The following is an 18,950-nucleotide window of genomic DNA, read 5'->3' on the forward strand; positions in this document are numbered from 1 at the left end:
GTGGCTTAAAGGGGGCGGGGCTTAAAGGGGCGTGGTTTGAAGGGGCTGTGCTGGAGTGGGCGGGGCTTAAAGGGAGCGGGGCTTAAAGGGGCAGGGCTGGAGGGGGCGGGGCTTTAAGGGGCGGGGCCTAAAGAGGCTGTGCTGGAGTGGGCGGGGCTTAAAGGGGCGTGGCTTAAAGAGGCTGTGCTGGAGTGGGCGGGGCTTAAAGGGGCGGGGCTTAAAGAGGCTGTGTTGGAGTGGGTGGGGCTTAAGGGGTTTGGGCTTAAATGGGCGGGGGCGGAGCTTAAAGGGGCGGGGCTTAAAACGGCTGTGCTGGAGTGGGCGGGGCTTTAGAGGGGCGGGGCTTAAAGGGGCGGGACTTAAAGGGGGCGGGGTTGAAAGGCTGTGCTGGAGTGGGCGGGGCTTAAAGATGCTGTGCTGGGGTGGGTGGGGCTTAACGGGAGGGGTGGGGCTTAAAGGGGTGGGGCTTAAAGGGGCAGGGCTGGAGTGAGCGGGGCTTATATGAGCGGGGCTTAAAAGGGTGGGGCTTAAAGGGTGGGGTCAGAGGGGGCGGAGCTTAAGGGGGCGGGGCTTAAAGGGGCGTGGTAGAACTGGGCGGGGCTTTAAGGGGCGGGGCTTAAAGGGGTGGAGCCGGAGGGGGTGGGGCTTAAAGATGCTGTGCTGGAGTGGGCGGGGCTTAACGGGGAGGGGCGGGGCTTAAAGGGGGCGGGGCTTAAATGTTCTGTGCTGAGTGGGCGGGGCTTATATGGGCGGGGCTTAAAGGGGCTAGGCCGGAGAAGGCGGGGCTTAAAGGGAGGGGCGGGGCTTAAGGGGCGTGGCCGGAGGGGGCGGGACTTGAAGGGGAGGGGCCAGAGGGGCGGGGCTTAAAGGGGCGGGGCCGCCAGGGGGGATTTGGGGGGGATTTGGGGGAGATTTGGGGGGTCCTAAATGGGGCTTGGGGGGTTTTGGGGGGGTTTGGGGGAGGTTTGGGGAGGTTTTGGGGAGTTTGGGGGGATTTGGGGAGGTTTTGGGGGGATTTGGGGAGGTTTGGGGGGTTTTGGGGAGTTTGGGGGGATTTGGGGAGGTTTTGGGGGGTTTTGGGGAGGTTTGGGGGGTTTTGGGGGAGTTTGGTGGATTTTTAGGAGGTTTTGGGGGGATTTTGGGAAGTTTTGGGGTATTTAAAGGGGTTTTGGGGGGATTTTGGGGAGGTTTTTGGGGTTCTGAAGGGGATTTTGGGGGATTTGTGGCAGTTTTGGGGAGGTTTAGGGGGAGTTGGGAGGGATTTTGGGGAGGTTTTGGGGGGTTTTGAAGGCGATTTTGGGGGGATTTGGGGAGGTTTTGGGGCATTTAAAGGGGTTTTGGGGAGGTTTGGGAGGGGTTTGGGGGTTTTGAAGGAAATCTTGGGGGGATTTGGGGAGGTTTGAGGGGTTTTGAAGGGGATTTGGGGCGATTTTGGGGGGTTTTGGGGAGGTTTGGGGGGGGCTTGGGGGAGGTTTGGGGGGGTTGGGGCGATTTTGGGGGATTTTGGGGAGGTTTGGGAGGGTTTGGGGGGATTTGGGGCAGTTTTGGGGCAGTTTGGGGAGGTATGGGAGGGGTTTGGGGGATTTGGGGAGGTTTGGGGGGATTTTGGGAGTTTTAAGGGAAATTTGGGGAAGTTTTGAGGAGATTTTGGGGGTTTTGAGGTGGATTTGGGGAGGTTTTGGGCGATTTCGGAGATCTCGCGATATTTGGGGGCGGGATTTCGCTGTGGGCGTGGCTTAATCGGCCCCGCCCCTTTCAGGTGACGTTGGGGCCCCGCCCCTCCCCGGTTCGGGGCTCGCCATTGGCTGGCGCGGATTGGGGGCGTGGCCTGGACCCGGAAGTGCTGCGGGAGCGAATCTTCCGCGGGGTGAGGGGCGGGGCCAGGGGTGGGACCCCAAAATTGAGCCCAAAATTGACCCCAAAACCTTCTCAGCCACCCCAAATGTCCCCAAATATTCCCAAAATGTCACCAAAAGTCCTAAAAGGTCCCCAAAATGTCCCCACGTGACCTCCAAATTCCCTAAATCCCCCCCAAACTATCCCAAATCTCCCCCAAATGGCCCCAAAATCCCCCAAAATCTCCCCAAAACGTCCCCAAACATCCCTAAAATCCTTTAAAGCTCCCCCAAATGACCCCAAATATCCCCAAAATCCCTCAAATCTCCCCCAAATGACCCCAAAATCCCCCAAATCTCTCCAAAAATGCCCCAAATCTCCCCCAAAATCCCCTCAAAATCCCCCAAAATCTCCCCTCAAATCCCCCAAAATTCCCCAAAATCCCCCAAAATCTCCCCAAATCCTCCCATAATCCCCCAAAATTCCCAAAATTCCCCCCCCAAATCCCCCCAAAATCTCCCCAAATCCCCCAAATCTCCCCCTAAATCTCCCCATAAATCCCCCAAAATCCCCCAAAATTCCCAAAATTACCCCAAAATCTTCCCAAAATCCCCAAAAATCTCCCCAAAATCTCCCCCTAAATCCCCCCAAAATCTCCCCAAATCCCCCCCAAGTCCCCCCAAGTCCCCAAAAATCGCCAAAAATCCCCAAACATCTCCCCCCAAATCCCCAAATTTCCCCCCAAATCCCCCCAAATCCCCCAAATCCCCCCCAAATCCCCCCAAAATCCCCCAAAATTCCCCCAAATCCCCCGAAATCTCCCCAAATCCCCCCCAAAATCCCCCCAAAATCCCCAAAAATCCCCCAAAATCCCCCCAAATTTCCCCATAATCCCCCAAAATCCCCCAAAATCCCCAAATTTCCCCCCAAATCCCCCAAATCCCCCAAATCCCCCCCAAATCCCCCCAAAATCCCCCAAAATCTCCCCCTAAATCCCCCCAAATCCCCCAAATTTCCCCCAAAATCCCCCAAAAATCCCCCCAAAATCCCCAAAAATCCCCAAAAATCGCCAAAAATCCCCAAAAATCCCCCAAAATCCCCAAAATCCCCCCAAAATCCCCCCAAAATCCCCCCAAAATCCCCAAAAATCCACAAAAATCCACAAAAATCCCCAAAAATCTCCCCCAAAATCCCCAAAAATCCCCAAAATCCACAAAAATCCCCCAAAATCTCCCCCAAAATCCCCCAAATTTCCCCCAAAATCCCCCAAATCCCCCCAAAATCCCCAAAAATCCCCCAAAATCCCCCCAAAATCCCCCCAAATCCCCCCAAATCCCCCCAATTTCCCTCCGTGTCCGTCTGTCCGTCCGCTCCAGGGTTTGAGCTCCGAGGTTCGGGCTCGGGGCTGGCGGCTCCTGCTGGGGCTGGAACCGGGGGGGGACCCCCAGAGACCCCCGGGGAGCCCCAAAATCGCCCCGGGGACCCCCAAAGGCCAGAGGTGAGAGGGGAGGGGGGGGGGAGGGGCTGGGGGGGTTTTGGGGGGTCCTCGGGGGGGTTTTGGGGGGGATTTGGGGGGATTTGGGAGGGTTTGGGGGGTCCTAAGGGGGGTTTGGGGGGTTTTGGGGGGATTTGGGAGGGTTTGGGGGGTCCTAAATGGGTTTTGGGGGGGCTGGGGGAGGTTTGGGGGGTCCTAAGGGGGGTTTGGGGAGATTTTGGGGGGTCCTAAGGGGGTTTTGGGGGGGCTGGGAGGGGTTTGGGGGGGTTTGGGGGAGATTTGGGGGGGCTGGGAGGGGTTTGGGGGGGTTTGGGGGAGATTTGGGGGGGCTGGGAGGGGTTTGGGGGTCCTAAAGGGGGTTTGGGGGGGTTTGGGGGGGTCCTAAGGGGGGTTTGGGGTGATTTTGGGGGGTCCTAAGGGGGATTTGGGGGGGTTTGGGGGGGTTTGGGGGGGCTGGGAGGGGTTTGGGGGGTCCTAAAGGGGGTTTGGGGGGTTTGGGGGATCCTAAGGGGGTTTCGGGGGGATTTGGGGGGGTTTGGGGGAGATTTGGGGGGTCCTAAAGGGGGTTTGAGGAGGCTGCGGGGGGTTTGGGGGGCCCTAAAGGGGGTTTGGGGGGTCTGGGGGGGGTTTGGGGGGTCCTAAGGGGGATTTGGGGGAGTTTGGGGTGATTTTGGGGGGTCCTAAGTAGTTTTTGGGGGGATTTGGGAGGGTTTGGGGGGTCCTAAGGGGGGTTTGGGGGGATTTTGGGGGAGTTTGGGGGGTCCTAAAGGGGATTTGGGGGGGCTGGGAGGGGTTTGGGGGGGTCCTAAGGGGGGTTTGGGGTGATTTTGGGGGGGCTTGGGGAGGTTTTGGGGGGATTTGGGGGGTCCTAAATGGGTTTGGGAGGAGTTGGGGGTTCTAAAGGGGGTTTGGGGTGATTTTGGGGGGTCCTAGGGGGGGATTTGGTGGAGATTTGAGGGGTCCTAAGGGGGATTTGGGGGGGTTTGGGGGAGATTTGGGGGGGTCCTAAAGGGGGTTTGGGGCGTCCTAAGGGGGGTTTGGGGGGCCTTGGGGGAGATTTGGGGGGTCCTAAAGGGGGTTTGGGGTGATTTTGGGGAGATTTGGGGGGTCCTAAAGGGGTTTTGGGGGGGCTGGGAGGGGTTTGGGGGTGTCCTAAAGGGGGTTTGGGGTGATTTTGGGGGGTCCTAAGGGGGCTTTGGGGGGGTTTGGGGGGATTTGGGAGGGTTTGGGGGGTCCTAAGGGGGGTTTGGGGGGTCCTAAAGGGGGTTTGGGGTGATTTTGGGGGGTTTTGAGGGGTCCTAGGAGGGGTTTTGGGGAGTTTGGGGGGTCCTAAATGGGGTTTGGGGGATTTTGGGGGGATTTGGGGGGTCCTAAGGGGGGTTTGGGGGGGTTTGGGGCAGATTTGGGGGGGTCCTAAGGGGGTTTGGGGGGTCCTAAATGGGGTTTGGGGTAATTTTGGGGGGTCCTAAGGGGGGTTTGGGGGGTTTTGGGGGGGTTTGGGGGGGTTTGGGGGGTCCTAAGGGGGTTTTGGGGGGATTTTGGGGGGATTTGGGAGGGTTTAGGGGGTCCTAAATGGGTTTTGGGGGGATTTTGGGGGAGTTTGGGGGGTCCTAAAGGGGGTTTGAGGTGATTTTGGGGGGTCCTAAAGGGGTTTTGAGGGGGCTGGGGGGGCTTTGGGGTGATTTTGGGGGGATTTGGGAGGGTTTGGGGGGTCCTAAAGGGGTTTTGGGGGGGCTGGGAGGGGTTTGGGGGGTCCTAAGGGGGTTTTGGGGGGGTTTGGGGGGGTTTGGGGGAGATTTGGGGGGGCTGGGAGGGGTTTGGGGGGTCCTAAGGGGGGTTTGGGGTGATTTTGGGGGGTCCTAAAGGGGTTTTGAGGGGGCTGGGGGGGCTTTGGGGTGATTTTGGGGGGATTTGGGAGGGTTTGGGGGGTCCTAAGGGGGGTTTGGGGGGGTTTGGGGTGATTTTGGGGGGTCCTAATGGGGTTTTGGGGGGGCTGGGAGGGGTTTTGGGGGGTCCTAAAGGGGGTTTGGGGAGATTTTGGGGGGTCCTAAGGGGGTTTTGGGGTGATTTTGGGGGGATTTGGGAGGGTTTGGGGGGTCCTAAAGGGGGTTTGGGGGGTCCTAAAGGGGGTTTGGGGGTCCTAAAGGGGGTTTGGGGGATCCTAAGGGGGTTTTGGGGGGTCCTAGGGGAGGGTTTTGGGGAGATTTTGGGGGGTCCTAAGGGGGTTTTGGGGTGATTTTGGGGGGATTTGGGAGGGTTTGGGGGGTCCTAAAGGGGGGTTGGGGTGATTTTGGGGGGGTCCTAAATGGGTTTTGGGGGGATTTGGGGAGGTTTTGGGGAAATTTGGGGGGTTCTAAGGGGGTTTTGGGGGGATTTTTGGGGGATTTGGGAGGGTTTGGGGGGTCCTAAAGGGGGTTTGGGGTGATTTTGGGGGGTCCTACAGGGGTTTTGGGGGGGCTGGGGGGGCTTTGGGGTGATTTTGGGGGGATTTGGGAGGGTTTGGGGGGTCCTAAAGGGGGTTTGGGGGGGCTGGGAGGGGTTTGGGGGGTCCTAAGGGGGTTTTGGGGGGTTTTGGGGGAGTTTGGGGGGATTTGGGAGGGTTTGGGGGGTCCTAAGGGGTGGTTTGGGGGGGCTGGGGGGGTTTGGGGTGTCCTAAAGGGGGTTTGGGGTGATTTTGGGGGGGTTTGGGGGGTCCTAAAGGGGGTTTGGGGGGGGCTGGGAGGGGCTGGTAGGGTCCTAAAGGGGGGTTGGGGTGATTTTGAGGGAGTTTGGGGGGTCCTGAAGGGGGTTTGGGGGGGCTGGGAGGGGTTTGGGGGGGTCCTAAGGGGGGTTTGGGAGGGTTTGGGGGGTCCTAAGGGGGTTTTGAGGGGATTTTGGGGGAGTTTGGGGGGTCCTAAGGGGGTTTGGGGAGATTTTGGGGCATCCTAAGGGGGGTTTGGGGGGGTTTGGGGCAGATTTGGGGGGGTCCTAAGGGGGATTTGGGGGGGGTTGGGGGGTTTGGGGGAGATTTGGGGGGTCCTAAATGGGTTTTGGGGGGATTTGGGGGGTCCTAAAGGGGGTTTGGGGTGATTTTGGGGGGTCCTAAGGGGGTTTTGAGGGGGCTGGGGGGGCTTTGGGGTGATTTTGGGGGGATTTGGGAGGGTTTGGGGGGTCCTAAGGGGGTTTTGGGGGGATTTTGGGGGGATTTGGGAGGGTTTGGGGGGTCCTAAATGGGTTTTGGGGGGATTTTGGGGGAGTTTGGGGGGTCCTAAAGGGGGTTTGGGGGGGCTGGGGGAGGTTTGGGGGGTCCTAAAGGGGGTTTGGGGAGATTTTGGGGCATCCTAAGGGGGGTTTGGGTGGATTTTGGGGGAGATTTGGGGGGTCCTAAAGGGGGTTTGGGGGGTCCTAAAGGGGGTTTGGGGTTTGGGGTGATTTTGGGGGGTCCTAAAGAGGGTTTTGGGGGGGCTGGGAGGGGTTTGGGGGGGTTTGGGGGAGATTTGGGGGGGCTGGGAGGGGTTTGGGGGGTCCTAAGGAGGGTTTGGGGAGATTTTGGGGGATCCTAAGGGAGATTGGGGGGTCCTAAATGGGGCTTGGGGATTTTGGGGGTCCTAAGTAGGTTTTGGGGGGTTTGGGGGGTCCTAAATGGGGCTTGGGGTGATTTTGGGGAGGTTTTGGGGAGATTTGGGGGGTCCTAAGTAGGTTTTGGGGGGGTTTGGGAGGATTTGGGGGGTTCTAAATGGGGTTTTGGGGGGGATTTGGGGGGGTTTGGGGAGGTTTTGAGGGGGTTTGGGGGGGTGGGGAGGGGGTTGGGGGGGTCCTAAATGGAGTTTGGGGTGATTTTGGGGGGTCCTAAGGGGGATTTGGGGGGGTTTGGGGGGGTTTGGGGGGGCTGGGAGGGGTTTGGGGGGTCCTAAAGGGGGTTTGGGGAGATTTTGGGGGGTCCTAAGGGGGTTTTGGGGGGGTTTGGGGGGGTTTGGGGAGATTTGGGGGGTCCTAAAGGGGGTTTGGGGGGTCCTAAGGGGGGTTTGGGGGAGATTTGGGGGGGTCCTAAGGGGGTTTGGGGGGTCCTAGGAGGGGGTTTTGGGGGGTTTGGGGGGTCCTAAGGGGGTTTTGGGGGGGTTTGGGGGAGTTTGGGGGAGATTTGGAGGGTTCTAAGGGGGTTTTGGGGGGTCCTAAAGGGGGTTTGGGGGGTGTTTGGGGGGTCCTAAGGGGAATTTGGGGAGATTTGGGGGGTCCTAAATGGGGCTTGGGGTGATTTGGGGGGGTTTGGGGGGTCCTAAGGGGGATTTGGGGGGTTTTGGGGGGTCCTAAATGGGGTTTGGAGTGATTTTGGGGGGTTTGGGGTGCCCAAATGTGCATTTGGGGTGGTTTTTGCATTGGTTTTGAGCAGTTTTTTGGGGGTTCCAAAGCAGTTTTTTGGGGTTCCAGAGACGTTTTTTGGCTGTTTTTGGGGTTCCAGAGCAGTTTTTGGGGTCCCAGAGACGTTTTTTGGCTGTTTCGGGGTTCCAGGGCAGTTTTTAGGGTCCCAGAGACATTTTTTGGCTGTTTTTGGGGTTCCAGAGACATTTTTTGGCTTTTTTTGGGGTTCCAGAGCAGTTTTTGGGGTTCCTGAGCAGTTTTTGGGGTTCCAGAGACATTTTTTGGCTGTTTTTGGGGTTCCTGAGCAGTTTTTTGGGGTTCCAGGTACATTTTTTGGCTTTTTTTGGGGTTCCAGAGCAGTTTTTGGGGTCCCAGATACATTTTTTGGCTGTTTTTGGGGTTCCAGAGACATTTTTTGGCCGTTTTTGGGGTTCCAGAGCAGTTTTTGGGGTTCCTGAGCAGTTTTTGGGGTTCCTGAGCAGTTTTTGGGGTTCCTGAGCAGTTTTTTGGCTGTTTTTGGGGTTCCAGGGCAGTTTTTGGGGTTCCTGAGCAGTTTTTTGGGGTCCCAGAGACATTTTTTGGCTGTTTTTGGGGTTCCAGGGCAGTTTTTGGGGTTCCAGAGACATTTTTTGGCTTTTTTTGGGGTTCCAGAGCAGTTTTTGGGGTCCCAGATACATTTTTTGGCTGTTTTTGGGGTTCCAGAGACATTTTTTGGCCGTTTTTGGGGTTCCAGAGCAGTTTTTGGGGTCCCAGAGACATTTTTTGGCTGTTTTGGGGGTTCCAGGGCAGTTTTTTGGGGTTCCAGAGACATTTTTTGGCTTTTTTTGGGGTTCCTGAGCAGTTTTTTGGCTGTTTTTTGGGGTTTCTGAGCAGTTTTTGGGGTCCCAGAGACGTTTTTTGGCAGTTTTTGGGGTTCCTGAGCAGTTTTTTGGGGTCCCCGATACATTTTTTGGCTGTTTTGGGGTTCCAGAGCAGTTTTTTGGGGTCCCAGAGAAATTTTTTGGCTGTTTTTGGGGTTCCTGAGCAGTTTTTTGGGGTTCCAGGGACGGTTTTTGGCTGTTTTGGGGGTTCTAGAGCAGTTTTTTGGGGTTCCAGAGCAGTTTTGGGGGTTTCTGAGCAGTTTTTTGGGGTCCCAGGTACATTTTTTGGCAGTTTTTGGGGTTCCTGAGCAGTTTTTTTGGGGTTCCAGAGCAGTTTTTGGGGTTCCAGGTACATTTTTTGGCTGTTTTTTGGGGTTCCAGAGCAGTTTTTGGGGTTCCAGAGACGTTTTTTGGCTGTTTTTGGGGTTCCAGGGATGATTATTTCCGGATGAAGCTCCAGTGGCGCTCGCTGAGCCCGGGGCAGCTGCGGAGGAACAAAATCCTGAGGGGGGTACCAGGAACAGCTGGGTGAGAGCCCAAAACCGACCCCAAATTACCCCAAAACTCACCCAAAATTACCCCAAAACTGACCCAAAATTACCCCAAAATTGTCCCCAAAACTGACCCAAAATTACCCCAAAACTGGCCCAAAATTGCCCCAAAAGTGACCCAAAATTACCCCAAAAGTGACCCAAAATTACCCCAAAATTGCCCCCAAAACTGACCCAAAATTACCCCAAAAGTGACCCAAAATTACCCCAAAATTGCCCCAAAAGTGACCCAAAATTATCCCAAAAGTGACCCAAAATTACCCCAAAAATGACCCCAAAACTGACCCAAAATTGCCCCAAAATTGCCCCAAAAATGCCCCAAAACTGACCCAAAATTGCCCCAAAAATTACCCCAAAAGTGACCCAAAATTACCCCAAAATTTCCCCAAAATTGCCCCAAAATTACCCCAAAACTCACCCAAAATTACCCCAAAACTGAGGCAAAATCACCCCAAAATTGCCCCAAAACTGACCCTGAAACTGACCCCAAATTACCCCGAAACTGACCCCAAAACTGACCCAAAATTATCCCAAAATTACCCCAAAACTGACCCAAAAAATGACCCCAAAGTGACCCCAAATTTACCCAAAACTGCCCCAAAATTGTTCCCAATGTCCCCAAAATATCCCAAAATCTCCCTAAATGTCCCCAAATGTCCCCAAAAATCCCCCAAAAATCCTCAAAATACCCCAAAAATCCCCCCAAAATTCCCAAAAATTCCCAAAATATCCCCAAAATTCCCAAAATCCACCAAAAATTCCCAAAAATTCCCCCAAAATCCCTGAAGTTCCCAAAATCCTCCCAAAATCTCCCCAAAATCTCCCCCAAATCCCCAAAATTCCCCAAAATCCGCCCAAAAATTCCCAAAAATGCCCCAAAATCCTCCAAAATCCCAAAAATCATCCAAAAAATTCCAAAAATCCCCCAAAATTCTTAAAAATAAAAAAAAATCCCCCAAAATCAAAAAAATTCTCCAAAAATCAAAAAAATTCCCCAAAATTGCCCAAAATCTCCCAAAATTCCTCCAGAATCTCCCAAAAATCCCCCCAAAATTCCCCAAAATCCCCAGAAATCCCCGAAAATTCCCAAAACTCCCCCAAAATCCCTGAAAATCCCCCCAAAATTCCCCCAAAATTCCCAAACTTCCCCAAAAATTCCCCAAAATTCCCAAAATCCTCCCAAAATCTCCCCCAAATCACCAAAATTCCCCAAAATCCGCCCAAAAATTCCCAAAAATGCCCCAAAAATTCCTAAAATGCCCCAAAATCCCCAAAAATTCCCCAAAACCCCCCAGAAATTCCCCAAAATCTCCCAAAACTCCCAAAAATGCCTCCAAAATTCCCAAAATTCCCCCAAAATCCCCCAAATTCCCAAAATCCTCCCAAAATCTCTCCTAAATCTCCCCAAAATTCCCAAAATTCCCCAAAATCCGCCCAAAAATTCCCAAAAATGCCCCAAAATCCCCCAAAATCCCAAAAATCATCAAAAAAATTCCAAAAATCCCCCAAAATTCCCCAAAATTCTCAAAAATAAAAAAAATCCCCCAAATCAAAAAAATTCTCCAAAAATCAAAAAAATTCCCCAAAATTGCCCAAAGTCTCCCAAAATTCCTCCAGAATCTCCCAAAAATCCCCCCAAAATTCCCCAAAATCCCCAGAAATCCCCGAAAATTCCCAAAACTCCCCCAAAATCCCTGAAAATCCCCCCCAAATTCCCCCAAAATTCCCAAACTTCCCCAAAATCCGCCCAAAAATTCCCAAAAATGCCCCAAAAATTCCTAAAATGCCCCAAAATCCCCAAAAAATCCCCAAAATTCTCCCAGAAATTCCCCAAAATCTCCCAAAACTCCCAAAAATGCCTCCAAAATTCCCAAAAATTCCCCAAAAATCCCACAAAATTCCCAAATATTCTCCAAAATTCCCAAAATCTCCCCCAAATCCCCAAAATTCCCCAAAATCTGCCCCAAAAATTCCCAAAAATCCCCCCAAAATTCCCCCAAATCCCCCAAAATCCCAAAAATCATCAAAAAAATTCCAAAATTCCCCCAAAATTCCCCCAAAATTCTCAAAAATAAAAAAAAATCCCCAAAAATCAAAAAAATCCCACAAAATTCCCAAAAATCCCCAAAAATTCCCCAAAATTCCCCAAAACCCCCCAGAAATTCCCCAAAATCTCCCAAAACTCCCAAAAATGCCTCCAAAATTCCCAAAAATCCCACAAAAATCCCACAAAATTCCCAAAATTCCCAAAATCCTCCCAAAATCTCCCCAAAATCTCCCCCAAATCCCCAAAATTCCCCAAAATCCGCCCAAAAATTCCCAAAAATGCCCCAAAAATTCCCAAAAATCCCCCAAAATTCTCCCAAAATTCTCAAAAATCAAAAAAAAAATCCCCAAAAATAAAAAAAAAAAATTCCCCAAAATTCCCCAAAATTTTCCAGAATTTTCCAAGATTCCCAAAATTCCCAAAATTCCCCAAAATTCCCAAAAATTCCCCCAAATCTCCCCCCCAGAGCGGGACCTGGCCCGGAGCCCCCCCTCGGTTCCCCCCTCGCTGCTCCGCGATGTTCTCATGACCTTCTGCATGTTCAACTTCGACCTCGGTGAGTTTTGGGGAATTTTGGGAATTTTTGGGAATTTTGGGAATTTTTGGGAATTTTTTGGGATTTTTTGGGAATTTTTTGGGATTTTCTTGGATTTTATTTGGATTTTTGGGGGATTTTTGGGGGGATTTGAGGTGCCCTCATGACCTTCTGCATGTTCAACTTCGACCTCGGTGAGTTTTGGGCAATTCCAGGAATTTTGGGGAATTTTGGGAATTTTTTGGGAATTTTTTGGGATTTTTTGGGAATTTTTGGGGAATTTTTTGGGAATTTTTTTTGATTTTATTTGGATTTTTGGGGGATTTTTGGGGGGATTTGAGGTGTCCTCATGACCTTCTGCATGTTCAACTTCGACCTCGGTGAGTTTCAGGGAATTTTGGGAATTTTGGGGAATTTTGGGAATTTTTTGGGAATTTTTTGGGAATTTTTTGGGATTTTTTGGAATTTTTTGGGAATTTTTTTTGATTTTATTTGGATTTTTGGGGGATTTTTGGGGGGATTTGAGGGGTTCTCATGACCTTCTGCATGTTCAACTTCGACCTCGGTGAGTTTTGGGGAATTCCAGGAATTTTTGGGAATTTTGGGAATTTTTTGGGAATTTTTTGGGAATTTTTTGGGGATTTTTAGGGATTTTTTGGGAATTTTGGGGGAATTTTTGGGGATTTTTTTTGGGATTTTGTTGGGGATTTGAGGTGTTCTCATGACCTTCTGCATGTTCAACTTCGACCTCGGTGAGTTTTGGGGAATTCCAGGAATTTTTGGGAATTTTGGGAATTTTTTGGGAATTTTGGGGAATTTTTAGGGATTTTTTGGGAATTTTTTGGGAATTTTTTTTATTTTATTTGGATTTTTGGGGGATTTTTGGGAGGATTTGAGGTGTTCTCATGACCTTCTGCATGTTCAACTTCGACCTCAATGAGTTTCAGGAATTCCAGGAATTTTTGGAATTTTTTGGGAATTTTTAGGGATTTTTTGGGAATTTTTTGGGAATTATTTTAAAATTTTTTCTGAATTTTTGGGGTTTTTTTGGGATTTTTGGGGGGATTTGAGGTGTTCTCATGACCTTCTGCATGTTCAACTTCGACCTCGGTGAGTTTTGGGGAATTTTGGGAATTTTTGGGAATTTTGGGAATTTTTTGGGAATTTTTTGGGAATTTTTTGGGATTTTTTGGAATTTTTTGGGAATTTTTTGGGATTTTATTTGGATTTTTGGGGGGATTTTTGGGGGGATTCGAGGTGTTCTCATGACCTTCTGCATGTTCAACTTCGACCTCGGTGAGTTTTGGGGAATTCCAGGAATTTTTGGGAATTTTGGGAATTTTTTGGGAATTTTTTGGGATTTTTTTGGGAATTTTTAGGGAATTTTTTGGGATTTTTTGGGGGAATTTTTGGCATTTTTGGGGATTTTGGGGGGGATTTTTGGGGGGATTTGAGGTGCCCTCATGACCTTCTGCATGTTCAACTTCGACCTCGGTGAGTTTTGGGGAATTCCAGGAATTTTTGGGAATTTTGGGAATTTTTTGGGAATTTTTGGGAATTTTTTGGGAATTTTTTGGGAATTTTTTGGGAATTTTTTTTATTTTATTTGGATTTTTGGGGGATTTTTGAGGGGGATTTGAGGTGTCCTCATGACCTTCTGCGTGTTCAACTTCGACCTCGGTGAGTTTCAGGGAATTCCAGGAATTTTTGGGAATTTTGGGAATTTTTTGGGAATTTTTTGGGATTTTTTGGGATTTTTTGGGGATTTTTTTGGGAATTTTTTGGGGAATTTTTTGGGGATTTTTTGGGGGATTTTGTTGGGGATTCGAGGTGTTCTCATGACCTTCTGCATGTTCAACTTCGACCTCGGTGAGTTTTGGGGAATTCCAGGAATTTTGGGGAATTTTGGGAATTTTTTTGGAATTTTTGGGAATTTTTTGGGATTTTTTGGGAATTTTTTGGGGTTTTTTTGGGAATTTTTTGGGGGTTTTTGGGGGGTTTTTTTGGGATTTTGTTGGGGATTTGAGGTGTTCTCATGACCTTCTGCATGTTCAACTTCGACCTTGGTGAGTTTTGGGGAATTCCAGGAATTTTTGGGAATTTTGGGAATTTTTGGGAATTTTTGGGGATTTTTTTGGGAATTTTTTGGGATTTTTTTTGGGAATTTTTGGCATTTTTTGGGATTTTTTTTGGGATTTTTGGGGGGATTTGAGGTGTTCTCATGACCTTCTGCATGTTCAACTTCGACCTCGGTGAGTTTTGGGGAATTCCAGGAATTTTTGGGAATTTTGGGAATTTTTTGGGAATATTTAGGGATTTTTTGGGAATTTTTTTGGAATTTTTTTGGGATTTTTTGGGTGTTTTTTGGGATTTTTGGGGGATTTTTTGGGGGAATTTTTGGCATTTTTGGGGGATTTTTGAAGGATTTGAGGGGTCCACGTCGATCTCAGGGATTTTTGGGAATTTGGGGAATTTTTTGGGAATTTTTTGGGAATTTTTTGGGAATTTTTTGGGAATATTTTTGGAATTTTGGGGGGAATTTTTGATGATTTTTGGGATTTTTTTGGGAAATTTTGGGGAATTTTTGGGAAATTTTTGGGGAATTTTTTTGGAATTTTGGGGGGAATTTTTTGATGATTTTTGGGAATTTTTTGGGAATGTTTTTGGAATTTTTGAGAGAATTTTTTGATGATTTTTGGGAATTTTGGGGGGGAATTTTTGGGGAATTTTTGGGAATTTTTTGGGAATATTTTTGGGAATTTTTGGGAATTTTTGATGATTTTTGGGAATATTTTTGGGAATTTTTGGAGAATTTTTGGGAATTTTTGGGGGGAATTTTTTGGGAATTTTTGGGGATTTTGGGGTAAAAAATTGGAATTTTTTTGGGAAATGTTAATTTTGGGGGATTTTGGGGTGGAAAATTGGGATTTTTGGGTGAAAAAATGGATTTTTGGGGTGAAAAAAATGGATTTTTGTGTAGAAAAATGAGATTTTCTTGGGGAAAAATGGGATTTTTTTGGGAAAATGGGGATTTTGGGGTAAAAAATCGGGATTTTTTGGGGAAATGTTAATTTTGGGGGGATTTTGGGGGATTTTGGGGTGGAAAATTGGGATTTTTGGGGGGAAATGTTAATTTTTGGGTTCCTGGGGGGTGGAAAATTGGGATTTTGGGATGAAAAAAATGGATTTTTGTGTAGAAAAATGAGATTTTTTGGGGAAAAATGGGATTTTTTTTGGGAAAATGGGGATTTTGGGGTAAAAAATCGGATTTGTTTGGGGGAAATGTTAATTTTGGGGGGATTTTGGGGGATTTTGGGGTGGAAAATTGGGATTTTGGGGGGAAAATTGGGATTTTGGGTAGAAAATCGGGATTTCTGGGGGGAAATGTTAATTTTGGGGTTCCTGGGGGGTGGAAAATTGGGATTTTGGGGTGAAAAAATGGATTTTTGGGATGGAAAAAATGGATTTTTATGTAGAAAAATGAGATTTTTTTGGGGGAAAAATGGGATTTTTTTTGGGAAAAAATGGTATTTTGGGGTAAAAAATCGGGATTTTTTTGGGAAATGTTAATTTTGGGGGGATTTTGGGGGATTTTGGGGTGGAAAATTGGGATTTTTGGGGGAAAAAATTGATTTTTTGTGTAGAAAAATGGGATTTTTTTGGGAAAATGGGATTTTGGGGAGAAAATTGGGATTTTGGGGTGAAAAAATGGATTTTTGGTGGGGAAAAAAATGGATTTTTACGTAGAGAAAGGAGATTTTTGGGGGAAAAATGGGATTTTTTTGGGAAAATGGGGATTTTGGGGTAAAAAATCGGATTTTTTGGGGGGAAATGTTAATTTTGGGGGATTTTGGGGGATTTTGGGGTGGAAAATCGGGATTTTGGGGTGAAAAAATGGATTTTTGGTGGGGAAAAACCGGATTTTTGTGTAGAAAAATGAGGTTTTTTTGGGAAAAATGAGATTTTGGGGTAAAAAATCAGAATTTTTTTTGGGAAATGTTAATTTTGGGGGCATTTTGGGGGATTTTGGGGTGGAAAATTGGGATTTTGGGGTGAAAAAATGGATTTTTGGGATGGAAAAAATGGATTTTTATGTAGAAAAATGAGATTTTTTTGGGAAAATTGGGATTTTTTTGGGAAAATTGGGATTTTGGGTAGAAAATCGGGATTTTTTTTTGGGAAATGTTAATTTTGGGGGGATTTTGGGGGATTTTGGGGTGAAAAATTTGATTTTTGGGGTGAAAAAATGGATTTTTGTGTAGAAAAATGAGATTTTTTTTTGGAAAAATGGGATTTTGGGGTAGAAAATTGGGATTTTGGGTAGAAAATCGGGATATTTTTGGGAAATGTTAATTTTGGGGGGATTTTGGGGGATTTTGGGTTGGAAAAATGGGATTTTTTTGGGAAAATTGGGATTTTGGGTAGAAAATCGGGATTTTTTTGGGAAATGTTAATTTTGGGGTGTTTTGGGGTGATTTTGGGGTGGAAAATTGGGATTTTTGGGGGGAAATGTTAATTTTGGGGTTCCTGGGGGGTGGAAAATTGGGATTTTGGGATGAAAAAAATGGATTTTTGTGTAGAAAAATGAGATTTTTTGGGGGAAAAATGGGATTTTTTTGGGAAAATGGGATTTTGGGGTAAAAAATCAGAATTTTTTTGGGGAAATGTTAATTTTGGGGGGATTTTGGGTGATTTTGGGGTGGAAAATTGGGATTTTGGGTAGAAAATCGGGATTTTTCTGGGAAATGTTAATTTTGGGGGATTTTGGGGTGGAAAATTGGGATTTTGGGGTGAAAAAATGGATTTTTGGGATGAAAAAAATGGATTTTTTGTAGAAAAATGAGATTTTTTTGGGGGAAAATGGGATTTTTTTGGGAAAATGGGATTTTTTTGGGAAAATGGGGATTTTGGGGTAAAAATCGGGATTTTTTTGAGGAAATGTTAATTTTGGGGGGATTTTGGGGGATTTTGGGGTGGAAAATTGGGATTTTGGGGTGAAAAAATGGATTTTTGGGATGGAAAAAATGGATTTTTATGTAGAAAAATGGGATTTTTTTGGGGGAAAATGGGATTTTTTTGGGAAAATGGGGATTTTGGGGTAAAAAATCGGGATTTTTTGGGGGAAATGTTAATTTTGGGGTATTTTGGGGTTTTTTGGGGTCCTTCAGGGTACGTGAGGGGGATGAGTGAGGTCCTGACCCCCCTGCTCAGCGTCAGCCCCGAGGAGGTCGAAGCTTTCTGGGCTTTCTGCAGCCTCATGGAGATGGTGGTGAGGAAATTCCCAAAATTTGGGGGAGAATTCCAAAAATCCGCGGGGAAAATTCCCAAAATTTTGGGGAAAATCCCAAAAATCCGGGGGGAAAATTCCCAAAATTTGGGGGTGAAAATTCCCAAAAATTGTGGGAGAAAATCCTGAATTTTGGGGGAAAATTCCCAAAATTTGGGGGGAAAATCCCAAAAATCCGGGGGGAAAATTCCCAAAATCTGGGGGGAAAATCCCCCAAAAATCCGGGGAAAAATCCCAAAATTTGGGGGGAAAATCCTGAATTTTGGGGGGAAAAATCCCCAAAATTTGGGGGGAAAATCCCAAAAATCCGGGGGGAAAATCCCAAAAATCCAGGGAGAAAAATCCCAAAATCCGGGAGGAAAATCCCAAAAATTGTGGGAGAAAATTCCCAAAATTTGGGGAGAAAATCCTGAATTTTGGGGGGGAAAATCCTGAATTTTGGGGGGAAAAATTCCCAAAATTTGGGGAGAAAATCCCAAAAATCCGGGGGGAAAATTCCCAAAATTTGGGGGGAAAATCCCAAAAATCCGGGGGGAAAATTCCCAAAATTTGGGGGGGAAAATTCCCAAAATTGTGGGAGAAAATCCTGAATTTTGGGGGGGAAAATCCTGAATTTTGGGGGGAAAATCCCAAAAATTTGGGGGGAAAAATTCCCAAAAATCCGGGGGAAAAATCCCAAAAATCGTGGGAGAAAATTCCCAAAATTTGGGGAGAAAATCCTGAATTTTTGGGGGGAAAATCCTGAATTTTGGGGGGGAAAATTCCCAAAATTTGGGGGGAAAATCCCAAAAATCCGGGGGGAAAATTCCCAAAATTTGGGGGGGAAAATCCCAAAAATCCGGGGGGAAAATCCCAAAATTTGGGGGGAAAATTCCAAAAATCCAGGGGGAAAATCCCAAAAATTGTGGGAGAAAATTCCCAAAATTTGGGGAGAAAATCCTGAATTTTGGGAAGGGAAAATCCTGAAATTTTTGGGGAAAAATCCCCAAAATTTGGGGGGAAAATCCCAAAAATTGTGGGAGAAAATCCTGAATTTTGGGGGGGAAAATCCCAAAATTTGGGGGGGAAAATCCTGAATTTTGGGGGGGAAATTCTGAATTTTGGGGGGAAAATCCCAAAAATCCGGGGAGAAAAATCCCAAAATCTGGGGGGAAAATCCCCCAAAAATCCGGGGAAAAATCCCGAAATTTGTGGGAGAAAATTCCCAAAATTTTTGGGGGAAAATCCTGAATTTTGGGGGGAAAATCCTGAATTTTGGGGGGAAATATTCCCAAAATTTGGGGGGAAAAAATTCCCAAAATTTGGGGAGAAAATCCCAAAAATCCGGGGGGAAAATTCCCAAAATTTGGGGGGGAAAATTCCCAAAAATTGTGGGAAAAAATCCTGAATTTTGGGGGAAAATTCCCAAAATTTTGGGGGGAAAATCCCAAAATTTGGGGGGGAAATCCTGAATTTTGGGGGGGAAAATCACAAAATTTGGGGGGGAAAATCCTGAATTTTGGGGGGGAAAATCCTGAAATTTTGGGGGAAAAATCCCAAAAATCCGGGGGGAAAATTCCCAAAAATTGGGGGGGAAAATTCCCAAAATTTGGGGGGGGGGGGAAATCCTGAATTTTGGGGGGAAAAATTCCCAAAATTTGGGGGGAAAAATTCCCAAAATTTGGGGGGGGGGAAATCCTGAATTTTGGGGGGAAAAATTCCCAAAATTTGGGGGGAAAAATTCCCAAAATTTGGGGGGGAAAATCCCAAAAATCCGGGGGGAAAATTCCCAAAATTTGGGGGGGAAAATCCCAAAATTTGGGGGGGAAACTCCTGAATTTTGGGGGGAAAATCCCAAAAATTGGGGGAGAAAATCCTGAATTTTGGGGGGAAAAATCCCCTAAATTTGGGGGGAAAATCCCAAAAATCCGGGGGGAAAATTCCCAAAATTTGGGGGGAAAATCCCAAAAATCCGCGGGGAAAAATCCCAAAAATCCAGGGGGAAAATCCCAAAAATCCGGG

The 18,950-nt window shown here is 47.9% G+C and overlaps 1 protein-coding gene across 1 annotated transcript in view; it reads left to right on the forward strand.

Moving 5' to 3' along the window:
- TBC1D17 (TBC1 domain family member 17) overlaps window positions 1–18,950 on the forward strand; it is a 35,657-nt gene that overhangs the window by 15,188 nt on the left and 1,519 nt on the right. The window contains exons 8-12 of the mRNA XM_058859753.1: window positions 1,760–1,867; window positions 3,213–3,334; window positions 8,962–9,057; window positions 11,594–11,683; window positions 16,831–16,931. Of these exons, the coding sequence (XP_058715736.1) occupies window positions 1,760–1,867; window positions 3,213–3,334; window positions 8,962–9,057; window positions 11,594–11,683; window positions 16,831–16,852 (438 nt within the window). The 3' untranslated portion in view covers window positions 16,853–16,931. The remainder of the gene's footprint in view (window positions 1–1,759; window positions 1,868–3,212; window positions 3,335–8,961; window positions 9,058–11,593; window positions 11,684–16,830; window positions 16,932–18,950) is intronic.

The sequence above is a fragment of the Poecile atricapillus genome, chromosome 30 (genome assembly GCF_030490865.1).
Source record: "Poecile atricapillus isolate bPoeAtr1 chromosome 30, bPoeAtr1.hap1, whole genome shotgun sequence".
NCBI lineage: Eukaryota > Metazoa > Chordata > Aves > Passeriformes > Paridae > Poecile > Poecile atricapillus.